Source organism: Clinocottus analis, unplaced genomic scaffold (genome assembly GCF_023055335.1).
Source record: "Clinocottus analis isolate CAN_PGR_092001 unplaced genomic scaffold, fCliAna1.0.p SCAF_3, whole genome shotgun sequence".
Taxonomy (NCBI): domain Eukaryota; kingdom Metazoa; phylum Chordata; class Actinopteri; order Perciformes; family Cottidae; genus Clinocottus; species Clinocottus analis.
Window position 1 is genome coordinate 20,791,399 of NW_027176042.1, and position 18,652 is coordinate 20,810,050.

The following is an 18,652-nucleotide window of genomic DNA, read 5'->3' on the forward strand; positions in this document are numbered from 1 at the left end:
TATTGCATCCTCTTAAGTAGTTTAATCTATAGAAAAATAATCAGATTTATCCAAATAATTGTCTGAATTGTATGTGAGTCATTTCATTTCTGTAATTTCTTTTATTTTTTTTATCAGTTAAGTAAAGGTGGGCTGTCAAATAAATGGAGTTGAACATCATTTCCCTCAGGATACCCCCCCGAGGTCAAAGCAGCTGCCTGCAGAGCGGTACTAATACGTCAAGGGACCAGATGCGTATTATGATAAATATCTAAAGTAAACGAGTATTTAGTGGTGACGGTGTGAGCTTGAAAATCCAGTCTGAAAAGGACTTACATTAAGTCTGCGTCCCCTGGGTTTTATGTCATATCTGAGTCCGCCACTAGAGGTCAGCAGTAACCACATCCAGCGCTTTCTCCCTTTCTTCGTCGTGTTTTACGTCTGATTCACACAAATAACAACAATCCTTCAGTATCATCCAGTAAATCCACACATCTGCTGCCAGTTCATGGAGCTCGTACACAAGCTGAGCTTCCCACAGCGTCTCAGGACTTTCCCCAACGCAGACACATTGATTCATGTATAAAAAATACTGCTGCTTTGTGGTGTGAACATCAGTCAACCAATCCAGGTGGTTTTTGACTTCATTTGTAGTTATTAAATGTTGATATTGTGGTGTTTGCTGAGGGTTTTATTGTATTCCAGAGTATACCAGAGTTACAGGGACATCAAGCCCAGAAAGAAAACATTTCAAGGATCACTGTTTGCTTTTCTGAGTACATGTTGTGGTTGGGTGGTGTGTGTTTTCTTTGCCTCTTTCCTTCGACAAACAGACACAGACAGTCCTAGCAGCTTTCTGTCACTCGTGTTATCTTTTACCTTCCAGAGCGTCGCTACGTCTCTGAGAGTCGGTGCAAAGCGCTCATGGTTTTTTGCCACGTTGCAGAAGATTCATTGTTGAAGAAGCAGAACGTTTTTTCAGCTAAAGTTAAGGTGTAATAATGAATTAAATGCCTGTTTAGCTCTGAAATCCACGACAGGAACTTTGAGCTAACTGAGCATTCAAGTTGATGAAAATGAAGAACGAGCTAATGCGTGGAAAGTGACTCAAATGAAGCATTATGAAAGCGTTTCTGGGTAGATTAATCTAGTTTAATAATGTTAATCTGCCCCTCCCTGCAGATGGGCTTGGTCAGGATGTGTGTTAGCGTGGACTCGTCTTTGCAGGGGTTGTTGTTTTTTTATGTGCAGTGTGCCACACAAGTGTCCCACCACCGTGGCTCTGATGAATGACATCAATATATCACATAATCACTTTCAGACTTAAATCCCTGATCCACGGTTCATCCTGTCAGAATGACAAAGCTTTACATTGTATGCAGAGATAAGCGTCCCTTCCACAACACACTCTTACCTGCGGGATTAAACCGCTCATCATGGCTTAAGGCCTGCTTTCATTGGCAGATATGCCCCCTCTGGCTCACTTCATGAGAGCAATTATAACACGTTAAAAACAACCGTTGGACGACATGAAAGAAACAGTTAGCCGTGAGAAGAAAATGCTTAAACGGCACGTGAAAAAAAAAAGAGTTTTTTTTTTTGTTGATTAGTGGCTCCTTATAACTGTTCAAAGTTGTTTATCCTGCTTCATGAACAGTTGATTTGACACGCACTAAAAACGCTTTATGAGTCAGAGACAGCGCACAGATGCATATTCATTTGAAAAATAGAGTTTATTGAGTCGTGCTTGAAGCTTGGATATAGCCTTTCCTCGCTCAGGCAGACATTACAAAGCAACGCCGGTGACCAATCAATCACAAGGTAGCCCCGCCCTTGAGAGCATACTCTGCTTCACGGTGTACTGGACTCTCAATGGGACCATCACATGCACATCATGCCGTACCGGAGAAGACTTGAAACTAGAGATTGAGGCCATAAACTCATGTTGACAATGTTTATTGAGGTGATAAATCAAGTGAAAAGTCGGGTCATTCTCTCAAAGACTTCTATACAACCTTACTTGCAATCACAGGAGTCGCCTCCGGATGGATATTTGAGGAAAATTGCATGTTTCAGGAACTCAAGGCCTCCTTTTTTTTTGTCCTCATTTTGCCTGTTTTTATTTATATGATGATTTATTTCATGTTTATTTATTTTGACTGAACATTTTGGGTCTTTGTAATAAAACATCCGCAACATAAAATGCAATACACAGCGATACAAACCAACACAAAGCAATACATACAAGTTTACAGCATGACATATATCGCAGGGTTCCTCAGCAGTGACGCCATATTTAGGAAATGCATCACTCCTTACCAAGTTACACCTTTTTTTTAAAAAAAAAACAAACCCTAAATATGGGTGTTGAACGTCATTTGATAAAAAGTTTTCAGTCTTGGATCCAGATCCAGCAAACTGTCAAAAGTCTCCCTCTTTGTAGGTTTTAGACGAGAGAAAAGATGGATGATGGATTACAGGAGCTGACTGAGTGCTCTGTGTGTGTGTGTGTGTGTGTGTGTGTGTGTGTGTGTGTGTGTGTGTAGCACAGCCAGGACCAAACCCCTCCCATAAAAAAAAGAAGCAAGAAGTTTCACATCAACTGTGACAGAAAAACTGGCTCCAACTCAAACAGAGACGCTGGTCGGGTTGAGCGAAAACAAAACAAAAAAAAAAAGACAAAGACAAATGTAGCTGTGGGCGTTTTCCTGGAGTGCGTAAGAGCAATCACTTGGAACTGTTTGCTGTGGTGAGGACGACTTAGCATCACATTAAAACAGGCAGATCGTGCAAAGGCAGTTTCTGTTTGTATTTATTTGCGGTTGTTTGGTTCTGCAGCAGAAATAAAGCCTCCGACGGCCGCGTGGGGGGTTTTTTTTGGTTTGTTTTTTGTCTCTTCCTCACGGCACCGATGAGCCTCCAGGCAGCAGCTGTTGCTTCAGCGCTGGCGGTGGAAGTGTGTGCCGTTGGGGTTGGTCGGCGCGAGCGTACACCGGCACCTTTTCATCTCCGGCCTACGTGTTCAAGTGCATGGTGGGACAGTGGGTCCTTTTTCGGTTTTTCCGTCTCCTCTTTCCCTTCCCCACTGTGCCCGCTGCCTCATACTGGGTGAACGAACTGGTACACCAGTCTCTGGGACACGTCGGGCTTGCGGATGATGCCCTTCTTGTAGTATTGGCGTATGGAGCGGCTCAGCTTGTCGTAGTTCATGGCCGGTCGGTTCTTCCGGAGTCCCCACAGCCTCGCGACGTGGGCCGAGTCTTCGATTTTGAAAATACCTGGCGGGGGGTCAGAAGAGGTACGACGTTTGAAACGAGGCGCCAGAAAGTGAACCGAACAGTTTACAATTCAGAGAAAAGTGTATTCCACTTCCACGCACGCTTGATCTATTTAAACGAGTGGTGTCATTGAGATTAAAGTCTCTTTAAGGCAGTGGTTCTTCAACGTTTTCTGTCACGATGCTCTTTGGAGGAAGCAAAATGTTCAGGCTCCACCGCCCCGACAACATGGGGACAAAATGGTCCAACTTTTTGAGACTAAGCTGAACACAGTTGAAATACAAAGTAAAATAAACACAATCACTATCACATATGAGATGATTGTCACCTCATCTTTTCTCTTTCATTCCAACGATTCCCAAAGTGAAACTTCAGAGTTTCTGTGGCCTTAGAAGAAGATTTAAAATCAAATAAAAAAACCTTTTTCTTTGTTGAGCCAGCGGATGCAGCGTCCGTAGTTGTGAGGTTTACGCAGGAGCTCTCTGAGGAACTGCCACAGGTGAATGGGCTGACCGGAACAAGACGAATCCGCCTCGGACCAAAGCTCCTCGCCGCCTGAACGACACGGAAACAGCAAGCGGACGTTAAGGCGGCGGCGTAGGGACCGCCAGAGGAGAGTCACACAGCAAGGGGTCAAGAGAGGTTCAGTGGTGAATGTTCATCGCATTTCATGTCCCAAAGTTACAAAGCATGACTTGTTTCGGTTATTGTCGTCATTAAAGGGCATGTGTGTGAGGAAATCCAACCTACCGGTGGTTTTTGTCTCTCCGACTGAACACCTTTCTTTCATCCAGGCAGCTGGAGAGGGGACAAAAAAAGAGACATTTGAATTAATTGTGTATCCCCGTTACTCTTTTATTGTACAGATTATGAAGCCCTATGAGCCAAATTTCTGATTTGGGACTAAATAAAGAAAATTGACAGTTCCCTTGCGCTCATACTGCACATAAACACACATGTAGACGCACTCAAAGTCAATAAATATCACACACTTGACTTCCATATGTCCAGGTGTGCGTGCAGCGTGTCTCCGCACTGCGGCGAGCGCTGGCGAAACTCCTCCTCGCTCATGGCGCACAGGTCCTTCCCCGTCAGGTCCTGGAAGGCCTTGCCCGCGTGGGGCAACCTGTACAGGTGTTCGGTCCACAGCAGCCACTTCTGGACGTTCCCCGTGTTCCAGTCCATGGGATCTAGAAAGACGGAAAAAAAAAAAAAACAGATAGGGGGGGAAAAAACGGTGAGAAAAACAAAACAAAAACTGGCGAGTTGTTATTCATCCAAGTCATATTGAGTCACGGTACGCTTGCGTGTATTATGTTCTGCCACATTTACACATCACATATTCACTGAAACCACAAGGTAATGGCCTCTTCATGCCAGCACAGTTCAGTGGATCAGACTTCGTGTGACAGCCAGAAGCCTCACGATACACAATGCTTCCTCTGTTTGCTTTTCGCGAGCGGCGGAGAGGCGACCTCGCCCTTAAGACGAGAGCACACTGAGCACATCGCGGTCACAATCCAGGAGAAACTCATGCAAATGTCCGGATTAAACAGATCCTGGAGCGGGGCAAACACGCGGCTTCGCTTCAGCGAGGACGTGATCTCGGAGATCTGTCCTGTTGTCTCGGCTTCCCGAGCGCAGACGTGTTGATTTTGGGGGCAAGATCCAGAAGCTTAAGGTTGAATCAATATCCCTTTACTTGCAAATAACGAGCTTTTGGTGTGTGCTCGCTTGAAGATTTCTTTCTCCGCCAGTGATACGAAGCACTGTACCACCCCTCCTGATGATTGACAAACTGCAGCGGCGGGTGTGGTGGGCGGCGGCGTGTACCTGCGGTGATGTTGAGCAGCTTGCAGGCCGTTTCGATGTCCTTCAGCACCTCCCCCACCACCATGCTCTGCACCTGCTCCAGGGACCGCTCGTCCTCTTGACCCTCCAGCCCGGGAGAGAGCCCCTGCTCCTGGCTGTCGATGACGGGGCACTGCTCCGGTTCGTCGTCCTCGGGCGCCAGCGCCGGCGCCGCCCCGCGAGTCACGGGCGCGGCGGCCGGCGCCGGGGAGGCCTCCGAGACCTTCACCAGCCAGGCGGCGTCTTCGGTGAGGAGCATGTCGAAGCAGGACAGGTAGAGGCCGCTCGGGACGATCGGCTTGGCGTCCGCGAAGTCCCAGGGCTCCGCGGAGGCCCTGCTTCGATCCAGGAGGGCGAGGGAGTCCTCCGTCATCCCGATCCGGGAGCCGTACGCCGCGCCTTCGGATAAGCCACCCACCGAATTTGACATGACTGGTACCTGGAGACGAGAAAACGACACGTTAGACGCGATGTTTCTCACCCGCACGCGAAGCGAGAGCCGTGCAAACACTGGAGAAGAGTCTTTGTGGCGGGTATTTCGAAATAGTGCTCCAGATTAGGACCTACAGAATCGTAATCTGCGACAAAAATCACAATAAAACAAAGCCTTGGCCTGTTAGGAAGGAGTTTCAGTCCAAAACAACTGTCGTTCGGTTCAAAAACGGAAAAATATTACGTATTTTATGCCAAAACATTGTCTGAAGGGGGCATGCTGGGACTTAAAATTGGCGCGGGAGGATTTCCAAAAGGTTAAATTGATACTTTTTGCATCTATGGAGCAATCTGTTCTCTAATAAAGATGTAATGTCAACATTACATCTTCAGAAAGAATCAACAGGTCTGCATGTGTAACACACGCATTTTCAGAACTTTTTTTTGTAGATACGACATTTAAATCTGCAGTCGACAAGAGCTCATCAATGATCATCCTTCCTGAAAAGTGTTAAAAAGACACTACCTTCTCAGACAGTCCCTCTCCCGCAACTCTCTTCAGGTAGTTTGGGAATAAACTCCATCAGCGCAGCCGGAGACTCAAAGTCCTCCTTTTAATGCGTTATGAGCAGAACTGAGTTGAGGGCCGATGCTCTACATATATATACCAGAACCCTGAGCCTGGAGGAGATATTCGGGGGAAATGACCCCTCAAGAGGGTTAAAACACACACAGCGCTGACAGCCGTGGGGCAAAATGGATTTGACTGAGTCTCTTATTTGTGGGTCAGTGGCCCAGAAAGGCCGAGGCGTCGGGGGGTGGGTCGACTCGCATTGAGACCCGAAAGCGGCTCGGCCGCCTGCCTCGGCTTTCAAGGTGCCGTCTCCGCGGCCTTCTGTCTCCACTGTCAGCTGGAGTTTTTAATCAAGTTAGATAATGTGGAGAAGAGCGTCTACCAAAAAAAAAAAAAAAAAAACCCTCATGTTTGAACACAACCGCGTTTTACGAAGACCCGAGCGCTTTTTCTTTTCCCCGAACAGGGCGAAATTGCCCAACGACAAGCGTCCGGTTTGTGGACGTCAGCTGGAGCACAGGCGTTGTAATCTCAGGGCGAACTCGCGTTATGGCTTCATGATGTGTACCTGCCCACAGCTGGCACACGGGAAGGCACACGGCTGTCGCACAAGCAGGCTATCAGTGGAAAGGAAGTGTGCGCCCACAGAGCACATGTTCAAGGAGGGTCACGCTTTGTTTGTCAAGACACAGCGAGGAAATGAAATGTGTCGTAAAGTCGTTTGGGAGGGAGATAGAAATGAACCCAGGGGACGACGTTTCATCTTTAGTATGGAAGAAAATGCTCCACGGATGTAAAAAGTATCAATCTAACCTTTTGGGAATCCTCCCGCGCCAATTTTAAGTCCCAGCATGCCCCCTTCAGACAATGTTTTGCCATAAAATACGTCATTTTTTAACTTTTTTTAACCAAACGACACAGTTTTTTGACTGAAACTCCTTCGTAACAAGCCAAGGCTTTTGTTTTATTGGGATTTTTGTTGCAGATTACGATTCTTTAGGTCCTAATCTTTCCAAAAAGGTGTCTTAATGACCGCTCCAGGAGGCATTTTTGGGGAATCTGGCTCATATCAAGCTGGATGTTCATAGTTACAATCAAAATATCTTTGAAAAGTGATTTTTTTGCAGATATACATTTTTTTTCCCAAGGCTTTGCTGAACAAATTCATACAATAAACACAAGTATTGGAATTAATTTGGGGTTCCTACGACGACTCAAACACAGAAGAAAAGAGGTCTGGAGACAAAAGTGTAAAAGTTTAAACAAATAGAACATTTTGATCATAGCAGAACATTTCTTCCCATTTTGTTGCACATTTCTTTGCACATTACACCTCATGAGTCTTTTTTTTCCGTATGATTTTGGTCCAAACGCCAAACTTTATGTTCTCTTTTTTCTTATCGACACATTAACTAAACTTCCCCAAAAGTGAAATGAAGTTATCTTCCCCGCCCCTAAAGAAGATTACGCCTCCAGACTTTGGTCCTGAACCCCCCTCACTGTAAAACCTCCTGCCCAGTCTTCCTTTTATCTCCAAATTCCTCGTAAACTATAACCCACACTCCCTTTCACTCCATCAGGAGTCAGATTAAAAGCCACCGGGATCCCGGCCCGGCTGCTCCGCGTCAACTGTGCTCTGTAACAGCTTGCGCTAAGCCCATTAGCAAAGCAAATTTAGCCATATTACCTTCTTCCAAAAGGAAGAGGGAGCACAATAAAAAGACACAAACACACACCCCTGCAGAGAGGGATTAAGATCCTGACTGATCTCTAAATGAGTTTGGTCAAATCGCTGATATTCATTTCAGGAGCATTAGCGCTCGCTCCATTTACTCAGCAAAGTCACCCTTTTGACAGCGATGGAAAAGGACTCGCACCCTGGGAACCGTATTCATCACACATGCTTGGTCCCATTTGACACGGGGGGGGGGGGGATTATTTGAAGGGGCATCCTCACCTTTGAGCTGCGTTATCGGAATAATGTTTTTAGGGTAAAAAAAAAAACGAGGAACTGGTCAGCAAACAGCTGTTTTTAATGGAGTTAAAGAGTTTGCGAGGCCTCGCAAACCCCATTCCTGATGTGAAAGTGGTTCAAAGATGCAGACCAACACAACTGACCCAGCCAGAAACGAACCCGTCGGTCACCGCTGCCGATGCTGTTTTGCGTCGGGAGTCGGCTGAAGTGTTGGGATTAAAGTTAATGAGTGGTGATTAAAAACGAGCGGGAGTCGACTCATCCCAAACCCGGATGATTCGGTCTGAGCGCAGAAGAAAAAGAAAAGGTCATTGTGTGAGATTCAAGGCCGTCTATCTAACAGCGACCAACGTGCTTTTTTTTAGCTCTCCGGCTCGTCACAACAACAACAACAACGACAAAAGAGAAGCTCTGTGTTGTCTGGCGTTAAAGGAGTGTGTCCAGCCAGGCGTGACTGTTTGCCGTGTGATGCTTTTACTTCTGCTCGTTATTGTTTGTCATGCGAAACTCGGATCAACCGAGGAAGTCTTGGTTCCCGGCATCAAGGGGGAAACACCACGGCTTCACGACTGGAGCTGGAGGAAGAGATCTGGATCTGTGGATATGTTTCTTTAGACCCTTTTTTTTATGGCAGCAGTGACAAGTGCAGCTGCTCCGTTCACATTATAAACCAGGATGAATGGCCTATTTTAGGTGCATGCTGTTTCTTTTAAAGGCAGATTAATGTGACTCCTATTCGTTATCGCTATCTTTAATATTACTCTCTCCGTTCCTTACCCCTGAAACTCAATTTACTTCATTTTTTTTCACTTTTTCTCATTCGTTTTGGCTGACAGTCAGGTGCAGTGGCGCCGTGCCAGCATCCTGCGAACCAGTGCAGACGCTTTGCTGTTGGTGGAAATGGATTTTGACAGCCGGCTGGGCTGAAGGCACAGTTAGCGATGCAGATGATAAACTTCACTTGGCTCAGATTGGAACTGGAGATTTGGAGGTGGAGCACGGACGGATGGAGAAATGAACCTGTCACCTGTTTTTTTTTTTTTTTTTGCCAGAGATAGTGAAGATATGGACTCACCGTGCGTGCAGGCCTAAGGCGCAGTGCGCTCACGCAGCTGGATTTAAAGTGCTGGTTGTCAGAACATCAGAAAGAAAAAAACAGGGTTTTATTAGTCATTTTAACACGTTACACTCATTATCCGGCACAATCGGCAGCTGTTTTAAAACGTGTCGTATAAAAACTAGTGAGATAATGTAGATGGATGGGACTGATATGTTTTGCCTTATGGTCGAATAGTGAACACTTGCATGTTTTGTTTTTTTTCATACACATTTTCCATTTGAGGATAAAAAAACTGAAACTAAATCATAAAATGTCACAAAAACATTGGCATTTGTAAATGATTCAGGACGTGCATGAAGGATGTGACTTTAACGTCCACTGAAGAGACACAAACTGTCGTACATGTGCGGCCCAATTATGAGACATTCCTCCGTTTAATGACTCAAACATAATCTCATCACATTTTTCTTTCTCGTCATTTTTGTTCGTTTTCTTTCGTCGACATGTTGGACTTTTAATTTTTTTATTCCTGCTAAATCTGGACAGAAAGTCAGACTGAAGGATGCTTCTTCTTCAGAGGTGATCGTCAGACACTTTTCCTTCCCGTAACTTTTCATGTGTCCGACCATTTCTGTAACTTTCCATTTTTGTTCTTAACACAGATATTTCCATCATGTTTTGTGTTTGTGAACAAGTGAAAAACACAGAAAACAGAACTTGTGCACCATCACCTCCTTCAAGCCCTAACCCACTGACCCTATTTATTGTGTGAATTGTGTTTAGAGGTTGTACGTGGGGATTACACATCAACGTTCAAAGTCAGTTTTATTGTCAATTTTACATATGTGCAAACATACTGAGGATTAATATTAGTGTAGACCTGATTTAGATGTTTAATTTGATCCCTAACATGTTTTTTTTCTTTTTTTTACCATGTTTTCTTCTTGATTTGTACCGTCTGACTTGATTTTTGGGGACCCGAGAGGTCAAAAATGCCCTTAAAACTTTTCGTAAACGTAATCCTAATTCCTAATACATAATGGTGTTCAAACATGAAACAGTTTTTCCACTTAATTGCACTACTGGACTGTGCTCAAATGTTAAAGAGGCTGAATGGGGTTCAGACAAAGGCGGATGCTGCTGTAAACTTCAAGTTCAGCCTTCCATGGTGCCGAGTAAAACATAAAGTAAAGCTCCCTGAGTGATCGTTACACACTCCACTAATGAGATCTAAATGTGTGTTTTTTTAATAGTGTGCGTCAGAGTTATGCTGTGGAGAGATGATAGAGATCAGTATAGATCTGACAGACAGGACAAAAAGACACCAGCACCTCCTGATGCAACAGTTCTCTGTTTGTAGTTCACACTTTTTAGAGCCGTGTTCGATTTCCACCTTGAATCAAAATCTTAATTAAATCCCCCCGACAGCAGTGAAACAATTATTATGAATTCTCCAACTTCTCGCTGTGGTTTCTGAGCATCGAACCACCAAGAACGCTGGCAGACACCTTTTTATCTGGTCGCACATTGACACAAATTAAACTCGCACAGAAACATGGAAAAACAGGCTACGACGAAGAGAGCAAACACAACACAGCAGCGCGTCTGTCCTCATGCATTGTGTTGTTCCTAATCCAAGAAAGTTCAAGTCAGATGCATCACAATGTGCTTTCACTGAGTTAGTGCGTACGGTCACACACAGATAATCCTGTGCCAGGTGCGCAGAAGATGCGCTCTGTGTTCTCTGAAAAGACACGGCGTCTTCTTACCCGGGCGAAGACGCTCTGATGGGACGGAGGCAGCGACTCGACTGGATGGCGACGGATGCGGCGCTCGTCCCGCCGGAGGATGAAGGATGACCTTTGGTCCCCGTTTTTTTGCAGACCGACACTCAGCTCGGCTCAGACGCCCGGGCGCTGCACCTGCAGGACGGAGGTGCAGTGTGGCGTCCGGCACCCTTCAATCTGTCTCACCCCGAGTGCCGCAGAGCCCCCCCACCCCCCACCACCACCACCCTCTAACCCCACACCCCCACCCCCTGAGCCTCGAGGCCTCGGACCCTCCCAGGCTCTTTGGCGGCGGATTGCAACTTCGACTGAAAGTCACAGCCCAAAGCTCAACCGCAAACTACACTTGAAGTGAAAGCACCTGCTGGGGGTGTGTGCAAAGTGAGAAGCAGCGAGGGCAAGTGACTCAGCGAGTGAGTGCAAAGGAATTCCAGTTACCATTGACTGCAATTTATATTTATAGGCCAGTCGTGTTTACTTTGTGTGTGTGTGTGTGTGAGTGTGTGTGTGTGTGTGTGTGTGTGTGTCTTTTGCAGCTTAGACTCAGACCTCCTCAAACACTACTAGTTGACCTCAGCACTTCGGTGACAGACAAGTCAAGATAACAGACTAAAGAATATACTTTATTCATGTTTATGAAAACCAAAAGCTTTCTAATAACTGATACTGTGAGCCTCCTTAATCGCAGATTTGAGGTAGATATACTCGACGTAAGTATTTCCATTTGCAACAAAGGGGAAATATTCAAAATTTTACTCAACTATATATTTTGACAGCTGATTCGACTGTTTCTAAGAATAATATTGTACACTTAAAAGGCGTACGCTTATGAAATACAATCCATTATTGAACATTAAACCAGTGGTTCCCACACAAAAACTCCAAGAGTTCAGATGATGATGATGTTAAAGGCCCAAAGATTTGTATTACTATTTCATAAACATATTCTAATAAAAAATAGTACAGAAACTTGTGTCGGAGACCTTTTATTCTGCCCCATTAATCATCTCACGACACTTCAGCTTTGTGCTGTGGCTCTTCCTCGGTTGGGAACCACTGCATCCGTATTACAAATCTAATATATAAAGATACATCAGCCACAAGAGCCATGTTTTCTTCTTCTGTGGAACAGCTTTTTACTTGTTCTACTTTATATTCAAGTACATGTCTGTGACAATAACTGTGCACTATTCCTCAAAGAAGCGCATGCTGAACATGAATATAGCAGCAGATAACTACTTGGTCAGTAAAGATGTCGTGGAGTCTCCCTGAGCAGAGAAGGATCGACTGCCGCTCTGCGCGCGTCGTTAGCCGAGCTTCTCCTTGATTTGACGACGCAGCCGAGGCGGCGTGCTCTTCCTGCGTGTCCGTGCACGCCGGCGTCCTGACCGGCTCGCTCGCGGCCTCCGCTCTGCTCGGCTCTGCTGGTTACAGTTGACACAGACAAACGCTGTGAGCGCCGTCAGCATTTTTTTTTTTACTGTCGTTTGTACTGTTAGCGGTCGTTAGCACCGTTAGCTATGAGCTGTCCATGTGGAGCGCCGTTGAGAGGCATTTAAAATACTCTAAATCTCGTATCCTGTACAACCTTAAGTAGGATTTTGAATGGAGATTCACCTTTTTTATTCTCTGTATTGGACTATGTTTACAGTGAAAGGATAGTTTGAGCTTTTCTATTCTCGTACATGCTTGGATGTCACTACAGGTGATATTTGAAAAGCGTCTGCTCCCAAGCTATTAATATTTAATTAGAAAACTTTGAGTAGCACTCGCTTTAAAATGAATTATTAACACGTTATAAGTGGTTTCCTTAACTGCGTTCACATACATTCACATGTTTTTAAGTCCCAAACACTTGTGGTAAGTTAGGTTTGGTGACTTTGTGTGATTTCATGATTTCACAACTTCATCTTTCTTTTTTCTTTTCACCAGGATAAACCATTAAGTACAGATATTACTTTCCAGGAAGTCCTACGGGTCTTGGCTCCGGACCAGCTGATGCGTAATCAGAAAAAGTAAAAACACCTGTGTGGGTGCGCCAGGCTTTTAATGTTGTAGCAGATGGAGGTGGAGTTACTTCTAACTGCTTTATGCCGCATCGTGTTCAGTACTGCATACCAATTCATCATCATATGTCATGAGAAAAATGAAGGAAGAAACAGAAGAGGATCTCTCTCCCAGGATGGACAGAAATACGATAGATGTCATGTGTACAGAAATGTTGAGTATGACTATTGCGATTATTAACAATAAAAAATACATTAGTTGTTTCAACACAGAACTATTTATTCAATAGAGCTGCTTGCATGAAAAAAGATCTGTTTGAACAGACAAAAAACATCATATTTCTCCTTGTTAATGAAACATTAACATAACATCATGCCTATTAATGCCTGCAGAGCTGCTAACCACCACACAGTGAGGGGTTAGCAGCAGACGTAGTTTGTTCAGGTTTTAATGTCATCCGTGTTGACTAACAGCCCTATAATATATTATGTTTTAAAATTACACATTATTGTTTGTGCAATAATTGATTGTTTAAATAGTTTCTCAAGTGGTTTTTGGAGTCAGAACTAAGGATAAGAATATGCCTTACATTCAGATTAATCATCATCTCTATGACATACAGGCTATTTTGTAAAGTGACTCCATTTGAGCCGATGGGATGATAATGTTTTCGTCTTAATTGAGGTGGTTTCCCAGCAGCCTTTCAGTTTTCCTGGCCGGCAATAACAATAACAAAGAACGAGCGCTTATTGAGATCTTTATCACTGCACAGTACTTTTACACGGAAAGAAAGCGTTGTCAACAAGCCCATCTCCCCTCTGATTTACTCCCTTTAATTCCCTGTAACTCAGCCACGGATGTGGGAGCTGTGTCATTTGAACTGCTTGTTTTTAAAGGAGCCCTTTTTTGCACAATTTTAAGCCAGTTTGAACAAAATGTGGCTCCGTCGAAAGCAAAGAAAGAACGGGTGTTTGTAAAAAAAAAAAAAAAGGCTTGTTATTAGCAAAACTCTGGTCACCCACAACAATAAAAGTACTTAATAAATATTGCACATCTAATCTCCCGCCCTCTTATCTCGCCTTTAATTCACCATGTAATTGCGCTAAAAGGCCGGTCTTCTGATAGCAGCCCACCGAACCCTGAAGTGTCTTTCTCGTTTCCTGTCCCAGGACATATTTTCTATTCTGTCCAGTGGGTTTGATATCGTTCGCCCACACAAAGTCTGAATGGACTAATCATGAGACACAAAGAGGGTGTGCGCCAACTGCGTCACGGCTCCCGAGTGTTTGTGGACACACCAAATCAAACTGTGAGCGATGACAAACTGCCTTTCACCGGACAGTTCGACATGAAATTGCGTGTATTCGTGCGTGCTGGTGCATGAACCCCCTCGCGTGTGTTTCCTCGATACACCCCGTGTATTTGTTTGTGAGGCGTGCTTACGCTCATACATCTGTATTTTATGATGTGGGACACTTTAATCGCCTTGTGATTAAAACCGTTTTATCCTTATGTAAGAATAAATAATGATGCATGCCTATGAAGGGAACATGTCTGTTTGCTTTTGGCTTTACTTACATCCAGTCCTCCGATACAATTTGCATGGCAGTTGCTTCCACAAGTGTTTGACCTTTGTCTGAAAGGCTCGAGAGCCACGACTCCATGGCTGAAAGTCAACCAGCGGAGAGAAGCAACCGACTGGATGTCAAATACGAAAGCCACAATTGGCCCACTGTGATGGTGAAGTGAGTCACGCTAGTGCAGGTGGCCCTACTGTCAACAGGTGTCGGTGACCCGAGTTGTTTTAGCAAAGTCAATATTACATCGACTTTATAAAGTAAGCTTTGTTGAGTGAATGAGTGGTATTGTCAGAATATGAGTATGATGGTTTCTGACTTTGGTTACGACAGCTCTTCCAACTGTTTTTGCCGATAGTTCTTAGTCGGCTTGTCAAAGGTATTTCCCCTTCAAGGGGCATCGGGTGATAAATGTTGGCAACGAATAGCATTCCAATTGTACGTGTTGAGTAGCGGAGCCCCATTAAATGTCTTAATCGACAGAAGGTTTATTGACAGTAATGCGTTCGACTTTAACGTTGCTCGCCTCGAGGACAGTTTGAGATCGAGGAAAGATCCACTCCAACAACCGGGCAGCGTGCCAAACGGTTAGCGCTGCGGAGACGTGCCCGGTCCTGCACGTGTGCGGAATAAAATTTTAAAAACGGATGTGAGGGCAAAGAGAATGAAATGTAAGGTTACGTAATAGAAGACTAAAGACATACGTGACAACACGCAGTATATAATTTCTATATAATTTCTCTCTCTCTCTCTCTCTCTCTCTCTATATATATATATATATATATATATATATATATATATATATACATATATATATATATACATATATATATATATATATATATATATATATATATATATATACATATATATATATATATATATATATATATATATATATATATATATATATATATTCTGCAAACTGTCTTTTAACTTTGATTTACATCTATCTATCTATCTATATATTTGTGAGAGAGATAAATATATATATATAAATAAATAAATAAATATATATATATATATATACATATATATATATATATATATATATATATATATATATATATATATATATATATATATATATATATATATATATATATTGTGGGAGCCATTAGTCAAAGGTGTGTATTTTATTGTGGTAATGTGTGTTTTATTGTGTTTTAAATATGGGGCACCGGTACAACCAAGAGGGATCGCTGACACATGGGTGACGGGGGGATTGGACGTTTTTTTTTTTACCTCTAAACCAAAGTACTTTGGAAACAGACCGGGAAGTCAAAATAACAACATGTAACCGCCGTCAGTTTCTTAGTAAACGGGAAATAAGATAGAAAAACGGCTGGACTCTTTTTCTGAAGCAGTGTGTAAGAAACAGGATCCCCTCCCGCACCCAACAGAGTGGCAGACACGTAGATTAGCCATATATATATATATATATATATATATATATATATATATATATATATATATAGTTCTAGATATTCTATGTAACAAGCTGAAAGATTGGCAGGCGTACCAAAATAAGAGCTGGACAATTTACAATTTTTTTGTTACACGTCAATAAAGGTTAAGTGGTGCAATGAGCACCTTGCTTCAACAATGCAGACACACAAAAATAAGTGTGAACGAAAAAAACATATGGGAATAGGTAGAAAGATTTAAACATGACCAGAGTCCGTCTTCTAGATAAAGGCCCTCAATTTTACCGGTTTTTTTTTGGTCATCAAAACATCCGCCATGCTGACACGATTACTGTACGTCCATGTGCGTGTCCCATGCGAACAACACGGACGTCAACCGTGTCTTTAATCTGCTGTGAATGTTGATCAGGGGGTTAACCTGCTTGGTCGACTGGGCTAAATCCTCTAAAGAGTGTCAGGTTACTTGATGGACTGATATTTTCCAGCACAGACCAACAGCAAGAAACATCTTCCTATGCAAATCCACATGCTCCGTCACCTTTGCTGTTTGAACAATGAAAGCTACAGTTCTACATCGTGACCCCATCCTGTTAGTTTCTCAACTTCAACTTGTCTGTGTATTTGATTTTTGTGTGTGTTCCCCATGACAAACTTTTACCTGAAGCATCTTTGCACGTCACCAGACGAAGGAGCGTGCCGGCAAAACACGTTTTTGTTTTTTTTAACTGAAGCAGTAGATAGTTGTAAGTTGGCCTCACACTGTTGAACCCGGGAACAGACACATGAAAAGACAAACACTTCTACTGTGTTGCCAGACAGCCAATCGCGATGCCACTGCTGCTCTTTCGACGTGTCAACGAGCTAAGCTAAGCTGTGGAGACGTCACTTATGACGGCATCCTGCACAAAATGGCCGACGCGTAGCATGAGGCGCAGGAGGGTTACTGAAATTAAGGATCTCTGGAGTCGACCGGTCGAGTTCCAGTGAACAATGGTTGCTTCAAAGCCCACAGCAGCTAGCATACAGCAACTGTTTTCGACTTGTCAACTAGCTAAGCCAAGCTGGAGACGTCACTTCTGATGGCATCCTGCGCAAAATGGCCGACGCGCAGCATGAAGCGCAGGAGGGTTACTGAAACTAAGGATCTCTGGAGTCGACCGGTCGAGCTTTTTCCAACAGAAGAAAATCCCCAACCAACAGAAGTCTATTTCAGTGAACAATTGTTGCTTCAAAGCCCGCAGCAGCTAGCATACAGCAACTGTTTTCACCAGAACTTGATGAAGAGAAGGGAGGGACTCTTCCCGCCTCAGGGTGAAAAGGCGCAGATTAAAGTTGTAACTGTCTCCGCAGGTGAACCGTGCCGAAAGCAGCTTGCACAGGGTTAACCCTTTTTTGGACTGCAGTATATTATCAAGGCTCTTTACTTTTGATCGTGGATTGGATCGGAAACTGGAAAAACAAGGAAACAAAAGTTTCCCACTCGTTTTTGGAAACGAGGTCTCTGATGTGTTTTGGATCCGTGTCAAGGAAGCCAGAAACCTCAAACGTCTACACCTCTTATATTCAGTAAAACACACCCAACAGTTTATAATTACTGCAAGAGCAGCAGAGACAACCTTAAATGCTGGACGATGTTCACCTGCTTACCAACTGTGTCTCTCTGTGCGCTGCACCGGAAGTATATAGTTGTAATCATCCGGTTTATTAAAGCTTTTTCACACAAAAATGCTGTCTTCAGACATGTAATAAACAAAGAAGACGCAAACACCAGATGTGGAACTGCAGAGCTGGTCATCCGATTTTTATCACACACAAATTATGACCAGTTCAACTTTAAGTACAGAAATAAAACGGAGGTACTGTAATTACTTTACTTCAGTATTTCTCTCTTGTGCAACTTTATATGTCCACTCCGCTTTGTTTAAGATGTAATTAACTCTGTTTATCCGACAGCTGTCGTGAATATTTACCTTTGGAGATAAAGATTTCATGTTGCCTTGCTAAAGAGGCTATTTATTGCTACTGATGGGTCCATAACATTGTAAATTGTGGCACCTTGACCAGTTACAACATCAAAACGCTATTAATTATTCAAGGGCTAGTTTTTAAACATTACACTTGTACTTTTCATTCATTTTGATGCGAACTCTACTGGAATTCCGTTTGTAATGCATTATCATTCAACTGCATCAACGTATCCCAGCTTTAACTTGAGCATATCATCGCCCACTGTTCATGCAAAAAAAAGTTTGGCACACGTTATAGTCGTAGTTTATGAGGCCCGGAGCGCTCCACACCCTGACAAACAACATCTGCAATCTAATCACGTTGATACTTCCGAGGCAGAAGGAACTGCATCAACCAGATGGCGTGCGGCGGCGCTCCGCGGCTTCCTGTCTCCGACGCCGTCTGGACCCCGCGACCCCGTCACACTCCCTGCACAGTTTAGACATCACGCCGAATGAATCAACGTGAAAGCGGCCTTTTTAATATCTGATGATTTTGAGGAAGTGAAATCGAGTATCACTGCTGTTTATTTTTGGGTGAGTGGTGTTTTTCCTGCACGTTGCTGGGGGCCAAAGGAAGTATTCAGTTTCAGTGTTGACAAAGATCAGCGGAAGAGATTTTGAAATTAAACAATATGAGTTAGCCTCGAGATACTCCAAGTGTCTTGAAGAAAACCAGTTCTTCCCTCAATATTTAAC

At 43.7% G+C, this 18,652-nt stretch overlaps 1 protein-coding gene across 1 annotated transcript; it reads right to left on the minus strand.

Moving 5' to 3' along the window:
• Positions 1-2,322: 2,322 nt before the first annotated feature.
• LOC137796628 (SAM pointed domain-containing Ets transcription factor) lies at positions 2,323-5,538 on the minus strand. The gene is made up of 5 exons (XM_068594655.1): positions 5,091-5,538; positions 4,250-4,447; positions 4,008-4,055; positions 3,678-3,812; positions 2,323-3,257 (listed from the first exon to the last, which is right to left on the minus strand). Exons 1-5 carry the CDS (start codon positions 5,536-5,538, stop codon positions 3,079-3,081), a joined length of 1,008 nt encoding a protein of 335 aa, XP_068450756.1. The 3' UTR covers positions 2,323-3,078.
• Between the last annotated feature and the right edge of the window lie 13,114 nt (positions 5,539-18,652).